The sequence below is a fragment of the Heterodontus francisci genome, chromosome 1 (genome assembly GCF_036365525.1).
Source record: "Heterodontus francisci isolate sHetFra1 chromosome 1, sHetFra1.hap1, whole genome shotgun sequence".
In the NCBI taxonomy this organism is placed as follows: domain Eukaryota; kingdom Metazoa; phylum Chordata; class Chondrichthyes; order Heterodontiformes; family Heterodontidae; genus Heterodontus; species Heterodontus francisci.
Window position 1 is genome coordinate 3899429 of NC_090371.1, and position 15749 is coordinate 3915177.

General features: G+C 50.4%; 1 protein-coding gene across 2 annotated transcripts in view; it reads right to left on the minus strand.

The window, feature by feature from the left end:
* The window catches only part of LOC137366071 (probable carboxypeptidase X1), a 152009-nt gene that overhangs the window by 6253 nt on the left and 130007 nt on the right, over positions 1–15749 (minus strand). For both annotated transcript variants that reach the window (XM_068028198.1, XM_068028165.1), the window contains 2 exons: positions 733–872; positions 545–644 (listed from right to left, as the gene is read on the minus strand). In XM_068028198.1, the coding sequence (XP_067884299.1) occupies positions 545–644; positions 733–872 (240 nt within the window). The remainder of the gene's footprint in view (positions 1–544; positions 645–732; positions 873–15749) is intronic.

Sequence of the window (15749 nt, forward strand, 5' to 3'; positions counted from 1 at the left end):
CACACACATCCCGGGGAGCATCCACTCTGACCCCTGACCCTCACACACATCCCGGGGAGCGTCCACTCTGACCCTCACACACATCCCGGGGAGCGTCCACTCTGACCCCTGACCCTCACACACATCCCGGGGAGCGTCCACTCTGACCCTCACACACATCCCGGGGAGCGTCCACTCTGACCCTCACACACATCCCGGGGAGCGTCCACTCTGACCCCCTGACCCTCACACACATCCCAGGGAGCACCCACTCTGACCCTCACACACATCCCGGGGAGCGTCCACTCTGACCCTCACACACATCCCGGGGAGCGTCCACTCTGACCCTCACACACATCCCAGGGAGCGTCCACTCTGACCCCCTGACCCTCACACACATCCCGGGGAGCGTCCACTCTGACCCTCACACACATCCCGGGGAGCGTCCACTCTGACCCCTGACCCTCACACACATCCCGGGGAGCGTCCACTCTGACCCCTGACCCTTACACACATCCCGGGGAGCGTCCACTCTGACCCCTGACCTTCATCGACCTTGACTCACCTGTCCTTATATCATGGTTGATCCCATTCACTGCAATGATGGCTCCATTAATCCCATTACTCTCACGATCCCTCACAACACCCTTTATACCCCGGTGAACCTGCACAAGAACAGGTCCCAGGTTACATGGAGGCTGAGCATTGCAGAATGACTGTTAAGAGGGGAGGGTGTCATTGTCACACACTAACCTGCTCCATATAGAGGAGAAGTGACTCTTTGTTGTTTTCCCATTCTTCTGGAAGTTGACTCTGGTGTGGATATTTATCACAACTCAGCTCCACTGTGATCTCAAAGCAGTTTGTGTGTAAGTAACTGAAATCATTCATACCTGGCAGGTAACGATTGTGACAAATTAAAAACAGGAATTGAAGTGTTGACAACACCATCTACAAGCTCAGAATATCTCAAAGCACTTTACAGGCAATGAAGTACTTTCAAAGTGTAGTCACTCTTGTAATGTAGGAAACGCAGCAGCCAATTAGTGCACAGCAAGATCCCACAAACAGCAACGTGATATATAACCAGGTAATCACTGTTCATTGGTTTTGGAGATTCCAAATTCATTCTCAGGAGGTGGACATCACTGGCAAGACTGACATTTATTCCCCATCCCTTGATGCCCTTTGCTGATACATAAATATTGATCAGGATATTGCAGAGGAAACAAAGGAAGATGGTTGTGGTAAAAGCAAAATACTGCGGATGCTGGAAATCTGAAAAAAAAACAAGAAATGCTGGATTCACTCAGCAGGTCTGGCAGCATCTGTGGAAAGATGGTTGTGGTTGTTGGAGGTCAATCATCTCAGCTCCAGAACATCACTGCAGGAGTTCCTCAGGGTAGTGTCCTCGGCCCAACCATCTTCAGCTGCTTCATCAATGACCTTCCTTCAATCATAAGGTTAGAAGTGGGGATGTTCGCTGATGATTGCACAATTTTCAGCACCTTCGCAACTCCTCAGATACTGAAGCAGTCTGTGTAGATATACAGCAAGATCTGGACAATATCCAGGCTTGGGCTGATAAGTGGCAAGTAACATTCGTGCCCCACAAGTGCCAGGCAATGACCATCTCCAACAAGAGAGAATCTAACCATCTCCCCTTGACATTCAATGGCATTACCATCACTGAATCCCCAACTACCAACATCCAAATGGCTACCATTGACCAGAATAGAAGAAGAGTGGAAGAGAAATAGTGATATGGCTCTTACCTTCCGGGAGTGGAGCGGACCTGTGGGGAGAACGCCGGGAGGGGAGTCTATAAATCGACCCTGAGGATCGAGGCCCAGTCTCTTACCTTCCGGGAGTGGAGAGGACCTGTGGGGAGAACGCCGGGAGGGGAGTCTATAAATCGACCCTGAGGATCGAGGCCCAGTCTCTTACCTTCCGGGAGTGGAGAGGACCTGTGGGGAGAACGCCGGGAGGGGAGTGGACCTGTGGGGAGAACGCCGGGAGGGGAGAGGACCTGTGGGGAGAACGCCGGGAGTGGAGAGGACCTGTGGGGAGAACGCCGGGAGGGGAGTGGACCTGTGGGGAGAACGCCAGGAGGGGAGTGGACCTGTGGGGAGAACGCCGGGAGCGGAGTGGACCTGTGGGGAGAACGCCGGGAGGAGAGTGGACCTGTGGGGAGAACGCCGGGAGGGGAGTGGACCTGTGGGGAGAACGCCGGGAGGGGAGTGGACCTGTGGGGAGAATGCCGGGAGTGGAGAGGACCTGTGGGGAGAACGCCGGGAGGGGAGTGGACCTGTGGGGAGAACGCCGGGAGGGGAGTGGACCTGTGGGGAGAACGCCGGGAGTGGAGAGGACCTGTGGGGAGAACGCCGGGAGGGGAGTGGACCTGTGGGGAGAACGCCGGGAGGGGAGTGGACCTGTGGGGAGAACGCCGGGAGGGGAGTGGACCTGTGGGGAGAACGCCGGGAGGGGAGAGGACCTGTGGGGAGAACGCCGGGAGGGGAGTGGACCTGTGGGGAGAACGCCGGGAGGGGAGAGGACCTGTGGGGAGAACGCCGGGAGGGGAGTGGACCTGTGGGGAGAACGCCGGGAGGGGAGTGGACCTGTGGGGAGAACGCCGGGAGGGGAGTGGACCTGTGGGGAGAACGCCGGGAGGGGAGTGGACCTGTGGGGAGAACGCCGGGAGGGGAGTGGACCTGTGGGGAGAACGCCGGGAGGGGAGAGGACCTGTGGGGAGAACGCCGGGAGGGGAGTGGACCTGTGGGGAGAACGCCGGGAGGGGAGTGGACCTGTGGGGAGAACGCCGGGAGGGGAGTGGACCTGTGGGGAGAACGCCGGGAGGGGAGTGGACCTGTGGGGAGAACGCCGGGAGGGGAGTGGACCTGTGGGGAGAATGCCGGGAGGGGAGAGGACCTGTGGGGAGAACGCCGGGAGGGGAGTGGACCTGTGGGGAGAACGCCGGGAGGGGAGTGGACCTGTGGGGAGAACGCCGGGAGTGGAGAGGACCTGTGGGGTGAACGCCGGGAGGGGAGTGGACCTGTGGGGAGAACGCCGGGAGGGGAGTGGACCTGTGGGGAGAACGCCGGGAGGGGAGTGGACCTGTGGGGAGAACGCCGGGAGGGGAGTGGACCTGTGGGGAGAACGCCGGGAGGGGAGAGGACCTGTGGGGAGAACGCCGGGAGGGGAGTGGACCTGTGGGGAGAACGCCGGGAGGGGAGAGGACCTGTGGGGAGAACGCCGGGAGGGGAGTGGACCTGTGGGGAGAACGCCGGGAGGGGAGTGGACCTGTGGGGAGAATGCCGGGAGGGGAGTGGACCTGTGGGGAGAACGCCGGGAGGGGAGTGGACCTGTGGGGAGAACGCCGGGAGGGGAGTGGACCTGTGGGGAGAACGCCGGGAGGGGAGTGGACCTGTGGGGAGAACGCCGGGAGGGGAGTGGACCTGTGGGGAGAACGCCGGGAGGGGAGTGGACCTGTGGGGAGAACGCCGGGAGGGGAGTGGACCTGTGGGGAGAACGCCGGGAGGGGAGTGGACCTGTGGGGAGAACGCCGGGAGGGGAGTGGACCTGTGGGGAGAACGCCGGGAGGGGAGAGGACCTGTGGGGAGAACGCCGGGAGGGGAGTGGACCTGTGGGGAGAACGCCGGGAGGGGAGTGGAGCTCTTCCAGCGCGCTGGAGTTTTGAAAAAAAAAAGCCAACAGTGACATCAGAGGAAAGCTGCAAGGTGATTGGCTGGTGAGTAGCAGTTGTTAGTGCATTTAAATATCTTTTTTTAAAAAAGGGGAAAGTTTTTTTTGTTGGAAAAAAAACCTCTGGTGATAAGGTGAGTACTACTAAAGTGGGTTTTCTTCAGGACTTTAGATTGAAGTGGGTAGAACAAGGCCCCTAGTATAATTAGTATTTTTTAATTAAGGGAGTAACTAATTAATCTAAGGGTAGGTCATGACAGGAGAGCTCAGACCTGTGATCTGCTCCTCCTGCACTATGTGGGTAATCAGGGACGCTTCCAGTGTCCCTGCTGACCATGTGTGCAGGAAGTGTATCCATCTGCAGCTACTGACTACCCGCATTACGGAGCTGGAGCTGCGGGTGGAGTCACTGTGGAGTATCCGCTATGCTGAGGACGTCTTGGATAGCACGTTTAGTGAGGTGGTCACACCGCAGATAATGGCCGCACAGGCAGAAAAGGGATGGTGCTCGGGTCAAGGATGTCTTGGAGCAGCTGCAGGACATTCTGAAAGGGGAGGGTGAGCAGCCAGAGGTTGTGGACCATATTGGTACTAACGACAAAGACAGGAAGAGAGATGAGGTCCTCCTAAACGAATATAGGGAGTTAGACAGAAGGTTAAAAAGCAGGATCTCTAGGGTTGTAATCTCCGGATTACTCCCTGTGCCACGTGCTAGTGAGGGTAGGAATAGGAGGATAAGGCAAATGAATGCGTGGCTGAAGAGCTGGTGTAGGCGGGAGGGCTTCAGCTACTTGGATCATTGGGATCTCTTCTGGTGCAGAGGGGACCTGTACAAGAAGGATGGGTTGCATCTGAACTGGAAGGGGACCAATATCCTTGCGGGGAGGTTTGCTAGTACTACTCGGGAGGGTTTAAACTAGTCTGGAGGGGGGTGGGGCCCAAAGTAGTAGTCTCTCCGATGAGATAGTTGGGGGAATTTTTAAAAATTTATTCATGGGATGTGGGCGTCACTGGCCAGGCCAGCATTTATTGCCCATCCCTAATTGCCCTTGAGAAGGTGGTGGTGAGCTGCCTTCTTGAACCGCTGCAGTCCATGTGAGGTAGGTACACCCACAGTGCTGTTAGGAAGGGAGTTCCAGGATTTTGACCCAGCGACAGTGATGGAACGGCGATATAGTTCCAAGTCAGGATGGTGTGTGACTTGGAGGGGAACTTGCAGGTGGTGATGTTCTCACGTATCTGCTGCCCTTGTCCTTCGAAATGGTAGAGGGTCGTGGGTTTGGAAGGTGCTGTCTAAGGAGCCTTGGTGCGTTGCTGCAGTGCATCTTGTAGATGGTACACACTGCTGCCACTGTGCGTCGGTGGTGGAGGGAGTGAATGTTTGTAGATGGGGTGCCAATCAAGCGGGCTGCTTTGTCTTGGATGGTGTCGAGCTTCTTGAGTGTTGTTGGAGCTGCACCCATCCAGGCAAGTGGAGAGTATTCCATCACACTCCTGACTTGTGCCTTGTAGATGGTGGACAGGCTTTGGGGAGTCAGGAGGTGAGTTACTCGCCACAGGATTCCAAGCCTCTGACCTGCTCTTGTAGCCATGGTTATTATATATATATTTTTTAAATTTGTTTTTTGTGTGATGTGGGTGTCGCTGGCAGGGCCAGCATTTGTTGCCCATCCTAATTGCCATGACAACTGATTGTCTTGCTCGGCCATTTCAGAGAGCATTTTAAGAGTCAACCACATTGCTGTGGATCTGGAGTCACATATAAGCCAGACCAGGTAAGGACAGCAGATTTCCTTCCCTAAAGGACATTAGTGAAGCAGATGGGTTTTTACAACAATCGAAAATGGTTTCATGGCCATCATTAGACTAGCTTTAAATTCCAGATTTATTAATTAAATTCAAATTTCACCATCTGCCGTAGTGGGATTCAAACCCATGTGTTTATAGGGTTGTAATAGTAGGTGATTTTAACTTCCCTCATATTGACTGGGACTGCCTTAGTGCTCAGGGATCAGATGGGGAAGAATTTGTTAAGTGTATCCAGGATAGTTTTCAGAAGCAGTATGTGGATGGCCGTACTAGAGAAGGGGCTACACTCGACCTCCTCTTGGGAAATCAGGCTGGGCAGGTGGTTGATGTGTCAGTGGGGGAGCACTTTGGGACCAGTGACCATAACCCTATTAGCTTCAAGATAGTTATGGAAAAGGATCGGACTGGTCCTCAGGTTGAAGTCCTAAATTGGGGGAAGGCTAATTTCAATGGTATCAGACAGGGACTCTCAAAAGTTGAATGGGAGAGGCTGTTTACAGGTAAAGGGACGTCTGGCAAGTGGGAGGCTTTTAAAAGTGAGATAGGAAGAGTTCAGGGCCGGCATGTTCCTGTTAGATGGAAGGGCAAGGCTGGCAACTTTAGGGAACTTTGGTTGATGAGGGATATTGAGGGTCTGGTCAGGACAAAGAAGGAGGCATATGTCAGGTATAGGCAGCTGGGATCGAGCGAGTCCCTCGAGGAGTATAGGGGATGTAGGACTACACTTAAGAAGGAAATTAGGAGGGCGAAAAGGGGCCATGAGATTTCCCTGGCAGATAAGATAAAGGAGAATCCTAAAAGATTCTATAAGTATATTAAGAGTAAAAGGGTAGCGAGGGAGAGAGTAGGTCCCCTTATGGATCAGTGTGGCAATCTATGTGTGGAGCCACAGGAAATGGGCGAGGTCTGAAATGAATACTTCTCATCTGTATTTACCGTGGAGAAGGTCATGGAAGCCAGTGAGTTCAAGGGAGGGAACAGCGATATCCTGGAGCAAATCAACATTACAAAGGAGGAGGTGTTGGAGGTTTTGAAGCGCATTAAGGTGGATAAATCCCCAGGGCCTGACCAGGTGTATCCTAGGATGCTATGGGAAGCCAGGGAGGAGATTGCTGGGGAACTGGCAGAGATTTTTGATTCATCGTTAGCCACGGGTGAGGTACCAGAAGACTGGAGGATAGCTAATGTTGTGCCTTTATTTAAGAAGGGCAGCAGGGATAAGCCAGGGAACTACAGGCCGGTGAGCCTTACATCAGTGGTGGGAAAGTTATTGGAAGGGATTCTGAGAAACAGGATTTATATGCATCTGGAAAGGCATGGTCTGATTAGGGATAGTCAGCATGGCTTTGTGCGTGGGAAATCATGTCTCACGAATTTGATTGAGTTTTTCGAGGAGGTGACGAAGAGGATTGACGAGGGCAGGGCGATGGACATTGTCTACATGGACTTTAGCAAGGCCTTTGACAAGGTCCTGCATGGTAGGCTGGTCCAGAAGGTTTGAACACATGGGATCCAGGGTGAGCTAGCAAATTGGATTCAAAATTGGCTTGGTGACAGGGGGCAGAGGGTGGTGGTGGAGGGTTGTTTTTCAGATTGGAGGCCGGTGACCAGTGGTGTGCCACAGGAATCGGTGCTGGGCCCTCTGTTGTTTGTTGCATATATTAATGACTTGGATGTGAATGTAAGGGGCATGATTAGTAAGTTTGCAGATGACACCAAAATTGATGGTATAGTGGACAGTGAAGAAGGTTGTCTAAGGTTACAACAGGATATAGATCAACTGGGAAAGTGGGCAAGGGAGTGGTAAATGGAATTTAATGCAGACAAGTGTGAAGTGATGCATTTTGGGAAGTTAAACCAGGGCAGGACATATACAGTGAATGGCAGGGCCCTGGGGAATGTTGTTGAGCTGAGAGACCTTGGGGTGCAAGTACATAGTTCCCTGAAAGTGGCAACACAGGTAGACAGGGTGGTGAAGAAGGCATATGGCATGCTTGCCTTCATCGGCCGAGGCATTGAGTACAAGAGTTGGGACGTCAGTTACAGTTGTACATAACGTTGGTTAGGCCGTGTTTGGAGGACTGTGTGTAGTTCTGGTCGCTGCACTACAGGAAAGATGTGATTAAGCTGGAGAGGGTGCAGAAAAGATTCACAAGGATGTTGCCTGGTTTGGAGGGCTTGAGTTATAAAGAGAGATTGGATAGGCTGGGTCTGTTTTTCCTGGAGCGAAGGAGGCTGAGAGGAGACATGATAGAGGTATATAAAATTATGGGAGGCATAGATAGGGTAGATAGCCAGAGTCTGTTTCCCATGGTAGGGGTGACTAAAACTAGAGGGCATAGATTTAAGGTAAGAGGGAGGAGAATTTATTTATTTAGAGATACAGCACTGAAACAGGCCCTTCGGCCCACCGAGTCTATGCTGACCATCAACCACCCATTTATACTTATCCTACATTAATCCCATATTCCCTACCACATCCCCACCCACCTACCTACACTAGGGGCAATGGCCAATTTACCTATCAACCTGCAAGTCTTTGGCTGTGGGTGGAAACCGGAGCACCCAGCGAAAACCCACACAGTCACAGGGAGAACTTGCAAACTCCACACAGGCAGTACCCAGAAGTGAACCCGGGTCGCTGCAGCTGTGAGGCTGCGGTGTTAACCACTGCGCCATTGCGCTGCCCTAAAGGGTACAAAGGGGTAAATTTTTCACACAAAGAATAGTGGGTATCTGGAATGAGCTGCCTGAGGAGGTGGTGGAGGTAGGAACAGTAGCGACATTTAAGAGGCATCTGGACAGGTACTTGAATGAGCAAGGCATAGAGGGATGTGGAATTAATGCAGGCAGGTGGGATTAGTATAGATAGGCATTATGGTCGGCATGGACGCAGTGGGCCGAAGGGCCTGTTTCTATGTTGTACGACTCTATGACTATTCATTAGTTAGAGGAACAGACAGGAGTTCTGATGAAGGGTCACTGACCTGAAACGTTAATTCTTCATCTCTCTCCACACACTGCTCTGCCTCAGAAGGTGTGGAGGCGGGGTCACTGAATATTTTTAAGGCGGAGGTCGACAGATTCTTGTTAGGCAAAGGAATCAAAAGTTATCGGGAGTAGATGGGAGTGTGGAATTCGAAGCATAACCAGATCAGCCATGATCTTATTTAATTGCAGAGCAGGCTTGAGGGGCCGAATGGCCTCCTTCTGCTCCTAATTCATATGTTAGTATGTAAATTGGTTAGCCATGATTTCCCTTTCACAAAACCATGTTGACTCTGCCTGATTATCTTGAATTTTTCGAAGTACCCTGCTATAACATCTTTAATAATAGCTTCTAACATTTTCCCTATGAAAGATGTTAAGCTAACTGGCCTGTAGTTTCCTGATTTCTGTCTCCCTCCCTTTTTGAATAAAGGAGTTACATTCACTATTTTCCAATCTAACAGAACCTTCCCCCTAGCGAATTTTGGAAAATTAAAACCAATGCATCAACTATCTCACTGGCCACTTCTTTTAAGACCCGAGGATGAAGTCCATCAGGACTCGGGGACTTGTCAGCCCACAGCTCCAACAATTTGTTCAGTATCACTTCCCTGGTGATTGTAATTGTCTTGAGTTCTTCCCGCCCTTCCATTTCCAGATTTACAGCTGTTTCTGGGATGTTTCTTGTATCCTCTAATTTGCCAGTTCACTTTAGTTAGCTCTGCTTTCATGCCCTCATAATTGCCCTTATTTAAGTTTAAAATACTAGTCTTGGACCCACTTTTCTCTCCCTCAAACTGAATGTAAAATTCAATCATATTACGATCGCTGCTACCAAGGGGCGCCTTTACTATGAGGTCATTAATTAATCCGATCTCGTTACACAATATCAGGTATAATATAGCCTGCTGTCTGGTTGGCTCCAGAATGTACTGTTCGAAGAAACTATCTCAGAAACATTCGATGTACTCCTCATCTAGGCTATCTTTGCCCACCTGATTTTTCCAGTCTATATGTAGATTAAAATCCCCCCGGACAGCCCGCTTCTAACTCCTTCCCAAAATCCACAAACGGGACGTTCCCGGCAGACCCATTGTGTCAGCCTGCTCCTGCCCCACTGAACTTATTTCTTACTATCTTGACTCTATCTTTTCTCCATTGGTCCAGTCTCTTCCCACCTACATCCGTGACTCTTCTGACGCCCGACTTCATTTTGACAATTTCCAGTTTCCTGGTCCCAACCGCCTCCGATTCACTATGGACGTCCAATCGCTCTACACCTCCATCCCCCACCAGGATGGTTTAAGGGCTCTCCGAATCTTCCTTGAACAGAGGCCCAACCAGTCCCCATCCACCACCACCCTCCTCCGCCTGGCTGAACTTGTTCTCACATTGAACAACTTCTCCTTCAACTCCACGCACTTCCTTCAAGTAAAAGGTGTCGCTATGGGTACCCGCATGGGTCCTAGTTATGCCTGTCTTTTTGTGGGATATGTCGAGCATTCTTTGTTCCAGTCCTACTCAGGCCCCCTCCCCCAACTCTTTTTCCGTTACATTGATGACTGTATCGGTGCCGTTTCCTGCTCCCGCCCCGAACTGGAAAACTTTATCAACTTTGCTTCCAATTTCCACCCTTCTCTCACCTTTACATGGTCCATCGCTGACAGTTCCCTTCCCTTCCTCGACATCTCTGTCTCCATCTCTGGGGACAGGTTGTCTACTAATATCCATTATAAGCCCACCAACTCCCACAGCTACCTCGACTACACTTCTTCACACCCTACCTCCTGTAAGGACTCCATTCCATTCTCCCAGTTTCTCCGTCTCCGACGCATCTGCTCTGATGATGCTACCTTCCATGACGGTGCTTCTGATGTGACCTCCATTTTCCTCAACCGAAGATTCCCCCCCACTGTTGTTGACAGGGCCCTCAACCGTGTCCGGCCCATTTCCCGCACCTCTACCCTCACCCCTTCCCCTCCCTCCCAGAACCGTGACAGGGTTCCTCACTTTCCACCCCATCAGCCTCCATATCCAAAGGATCATCCTCCGCCATTTTCGCCACATCCAGTGTGATGCCACTACCAGACGTATCTTCCCCTCCCTTCCCCTGTCAGCATTCCGAAGGCATCGTTCCCTCCGCGACACCCTGGTCCACTCCTCCACTACCCCCACCACCTCGTCCCCGTCCCATGGCACCTTCCCCTGCAATCGCAGGACGTGTAACACCTGCCCATTTACCTCCTCTCTCCTCACTATCCCAGGCCCCAAACACTCCTTTCAGGTGAAGCAGCGATTTACTTGTACTTCTTTCAAGTTAGTATACTGTATTCGCTGCTCACAATGTGGTCTCCTCCACAGTGGGGAGACCAAACGCAGACTGGGTGACTGCTTTGCGGAACACCTCCGCTCAGTCTGCAAGCAGGACCCTGAGCTTCCGGTTGCTTGCCATTTCAACACTCCCCCCTGCTCTCATGCTCACATCTCTGTCCTGGGATTGCTGCAGTGTTCCAGTGAACATCAATGCAAGCTCGAGGAACAGCATATCATTTACCGATCAGGCACGCCTGCTGGACTGAACATTGAGTTCAATCATTTCAGAGCATGATGGGCCCCCCTTTTACTTTTATTTTTAGTTATTTTTTCTCTTTTTTTCTCTCTTTCTTTTTTACAATCTTTTTTTTCATGTTTATTTCATTTCATCTTAGTTTGTTCAGTTTGCTTACCCACTGTTTTTTTGCATATTTGCACTTGCTGCTGTTCAATATTCAGTCCGTTAACACCTTATCTGCACTAATGCTTTGTCTTTCAACACACTATTAACATATTGTTTGCCTTTGCTCCATGACCTTTTGGTCAGCTATGTGGCCTTGTCCAATCTACACCTCCTTTGTTATCTCTTGCCCCACCCCCACCTCACTTGCTTATAACCTTTGACATTTCTAATATTTGCTAGTTCCGAAGGAGGGTCACTGACCCGAAACGTTAACTCTGCTTCTCTCTCCACAGATGCTGCCAGACCTGCTGAGTGGTTCCAGCATTTCTTGTTTTTATTTAAAATACCCCAGGATTATCGCCGGACATTTCTGAGAAGCTCCCATTATTTCTTGCTTTATACCCAGTCCTACAGTGTGGTTACTGTTGGGCGGCCTGTATACCACTCCCACAAGTGACTTTTTGCCTTTATCATTTCTCATCTCAACCCAAACTGCTTCTACATCCTGGCCTCCTGAACTTAGCTTATCCTTCTCTATTGTGCTAATACCATCATTAATTAACAGAGCTACCCCTCCACCTTTTCCGAGCTTCTTATCCTTCCTAAATGCCATGTACCCTTCAATATTCAGGTCCCAAACTATGCCATCCTGCAGCCATGACTTTGTAATGACTATCAGATCGTACTTATTTATTTCTATTTGAACAAAGAACAAAGAACAGTACAGCACAGGAACAGGCCATTCGGCCCTCCAAGCCTGCGCCGATCTTGATGCTTGCCTAAACTAAAACCTTCTACACTTCCAGGGACCGTATCCCTCTATTCCCATCCTATTCATGTATTTGTCAAGATGCCTCTTAAACGTCTCTATCGTATCTGCTTCCACCACCTCCCCTGGCAGCAAGTTCCAGGCACTCACCACCCTCTGTGTAAAGAACTTGCCTCGCACATCCCCTCTAAACTTTGCCCCTCGCACCTTAAACCTATGTCCCCGAGTAACTGACTTTCCACCCTGGGAAAAAGCTTCTGACTATCCACTCTGTCCATGCCGCTCATAACTTTCTAAACCTCTATCATGTCGTCCCTCCACCTCCGTCGTTCCAGTGAAAACAATCTGAGTTTATCCAACCTCTCCTCATAGCTAATACCCTCCAGACCAGGCAACATCCTGGTAAACCTCTTCTGTACCCTCTCCAAAGCCTCCACGTCCTTCTGGTAGTGTGGCGACCAGAATTGCACGCAATATTCTAAGTGTGGCTGAACTAAAGTTCTGTACAGCTACAACATGACTTGCCAATTTTTATACTCTATGCCCCGACCGATGAAGGCAAGCATGCCGTATGCCTTATTGACTACCTTATCCACCTGCGTTGCCACTTTCAGTGACCTGTGGACCTGTACGCCCAGATCTCTCTCCCTGTCAATACTCCTAAGGGTTCTGCCATTTACTGCATACCTCCCACCTGCATTAGACCTTCCAAAATGCATTACCTCACATTTGTCCGGATTAAACTCCATCTGCCATTTCTCCGCCCAAGTTCCAACCGATCTATATCCTGCTGTATCCTCTGACAATCCTCATCATTATCCGCAACTCCACCAACCTTTGTGTCGTCCGCAAACTTACTAATCAGACCAGCTACATTTTCCTCCAAATCATTTATATATACTACAAACAGCAAAGGTCCCAGCACTGATCCCTGTGGAACACCACTAGTCACATCCCTCCATTCAGAAAAACACCCTTTCACTGCTACCCTCTGTCTTCTATGACCGAGCCAGTTCTGTATCCATCTTGCCCGCTCACCTCTGATCCCGTGTGACTTCACCTTTTGTACCAGTCTGCCATGAGGGACCTTGTCAAAGGCTTGACTGAAGTCCATATAGATAACATCCACTGCCCTTCCTTCATCAATCATCTTTGTCAAAAAACTCAATCAAATTAGTGAGACACGACCTCCCCTTCACAAAACCATGCTGCCTCTCGCTAATAAGTTCGTTTGTTTCCAAATGGGAGTAAATCCTGTCCCGAAGTATCCTCTCTAATAATTTCCCTACCACTGACGTAAGGCTCACCGGCCTATAATTTCCTGGATTATCCTTGCTACCCTTCTTAAACAAAGGAACAACATTGGCTATTCTCCAATCCTCTGGGACCTCACCTGTAGCCAATGAGGATGCAAAGATTTCTGTCAAGGCCCCAGCAATTTCTTCCCTTTCCTCCCTCAGTATTCTGGGGTAGATCCCAGCAGGCCCTGGGGACTTATCTACCTTAATGCTTTGCAAGACACCCAACACCTCCTCCTTTTTGATAATGAGATGACTGAGACTATCTGCACTCCCTTCCCTAGGCTCATCATCCACCAAGTCCTTCTCTTTGGTGAATACTGATGCAAAGTACTCATTTAGTACCTCACCCATTTCCTCTGGTTCCACACATAGATTCCCATCTCTGTCCTTGAGTGGGCCAACCCTTTCCCTGGTTACCCTCTTGCTCTTTATATATGTATAAAAAGCCTTGGAATTTTCCTTAATCCTGTTTGCCAATGATTTTTCATGACCCCTTTTTGCCCTCCTGACTCCTTGCTTAAGTTCCTTCCTACTGTCTTTATATTCCTCAAGTGCTTCGTCAGTTCCTTGCCTTCCAGCCCTTACGAATGCTTCCTTTTCCTTTTTTGACTAGGCTCACAATATCCCGTGTTATCCAAGGTTCCTGAAACTTGCCAAACTTGTCTTTCTTCCTCACAGGAACATGCTGGTCCTGGATTCTAATCAACTGACGTTTGAAAGACTCCCACATGTCAGATGTTGATTTACCCTCAAACAGCCGCCCCCAATATAAATTCTTCAGTTCCTGCCTAATTGTTATAATTAGCCTTCCCCCAATTTAGCACCTTCACCCGAGGACTACTCTTATCCTTATCCACAAGTACCTTAAAACTCATGGAATTATGGTCACTGTTCCCGAAATGCTCCCCTACTGAAACTTCGACCACCTGGCCGGGCTCATTCCCCAATAAAAGGTCCAGAATGGCACCATCCCTAGTTGGACTATCTACATATTGTTTCAAGAAGCCCTCCTGGATGCTCCTTACAAATTCTGCCTCATCCAAGCCCCTAGCACGAAGTGAGTCCCAGTCAATATAGTTAAAAGTTAAAAGTTAGAAGTTAAAATCACCCACCACTACAACCCTGTTACCTTTACATCTTTCCAAAATCCGTCTACATATCTGCTCCTCTACCTCCCGCTGGCTGTTGGGAGGCCTGTAGTAAACCCCCAACATCGTGACTGCACCCTTCCTATTCCTGAGCTCCACCCATATTGCCTCGCTGCATGACCTCTCTGAGGTGTCCTCCCGCAGTACAGCTGTGATATTCTCCTTAACCAGTAAATGCAACTCCTCCACCCCTTTTCCATCCCCCTCTATCCCGCCTGAAGCTTCTAAATCCTGGAACATTTAGCTGCCAATCCTGCCCTTCCCTCAACCAAGTCTCTGTAATAGCAACAACATCATATTTCCAAGTACTAATCCAAGCTCTAAGTTCATCTGCCTTACCTGTTATACTTCTCGCATTGAAACAAATGCACTTCAGACCACCAGTCCCGCTGTGCTCCGCAACATCTCTCTGCCTGCTCTTCCTCTTCGTCTTACTGGCTTTATTTACTAGTTCCCCCTCTTTTTTATTTCACTTGCTGTCCTACTGCTCTGGTTCCCACCCCCCTGCCACACTAGTTTAAACCCTCCCGAGTGACGCTAGCAAACCTTGCAGCCAGGATATTAGTGCCCTTCCAGTTTAGATGCAACCCGTCCTTCTTGTACAAGTCCCATCTGTCCCTGAAGAGAGCCCAATGGTCCAGATATCTGAAACCCTCCCTTCTGCACCAGCTGTTCAGCCATGTGTTTAGCTGCACTATCTTCCTATTTCTAGCCTCACTGGCACGTGGCACAGGGAGTAATCCAGAGATTACAACCCTAGAGGTCCTGTCTTTTAACTTTCTATCCAATTCCCTAAACTCCCCCTGCAGGACCTCATCACTCTTCCTGCCTATGTCATTGGTACCGATGTGTACCACAACCTCTGGCTGTTCACCCTCCCCCTTCAGCATGCCCTCTGTCCGTTCAGAGACATCCTTGACCCTGGCACCAGGGAGGCAACATACCATCCTGGAGTCTCTTTCACGTCCACAGAAGCGCCTATCTGTGCACCTGACGATAGAGTCCCCTATAACTATTGCTCTTCTGCGCTTTGTCCCTCCCTGCTGAACAACAGTGCCAGCCGTGGTGCCACTGCTCTGGCTGCTGCTGTTTTCCCCTGATAGGCCATCCCCCCCCAACAGTATCCAAAACGGTATACTTGTTAGAGAGGGGGAATAGCCACAGGGGATTCCTGCACTGACTGCCTGCCCCTTCTAGCGGTCACCCATCTATCTGCCTGCACCTTGGGTGTAACCACTTCTCTAAAACTCCTGTCTATGATGCTTTCTGCCACCTGCATGCTCCTAAGTGCATCCAGTTGCCGCTCCAACCGATCCATGCGGCCTGTGAGGAGCTGT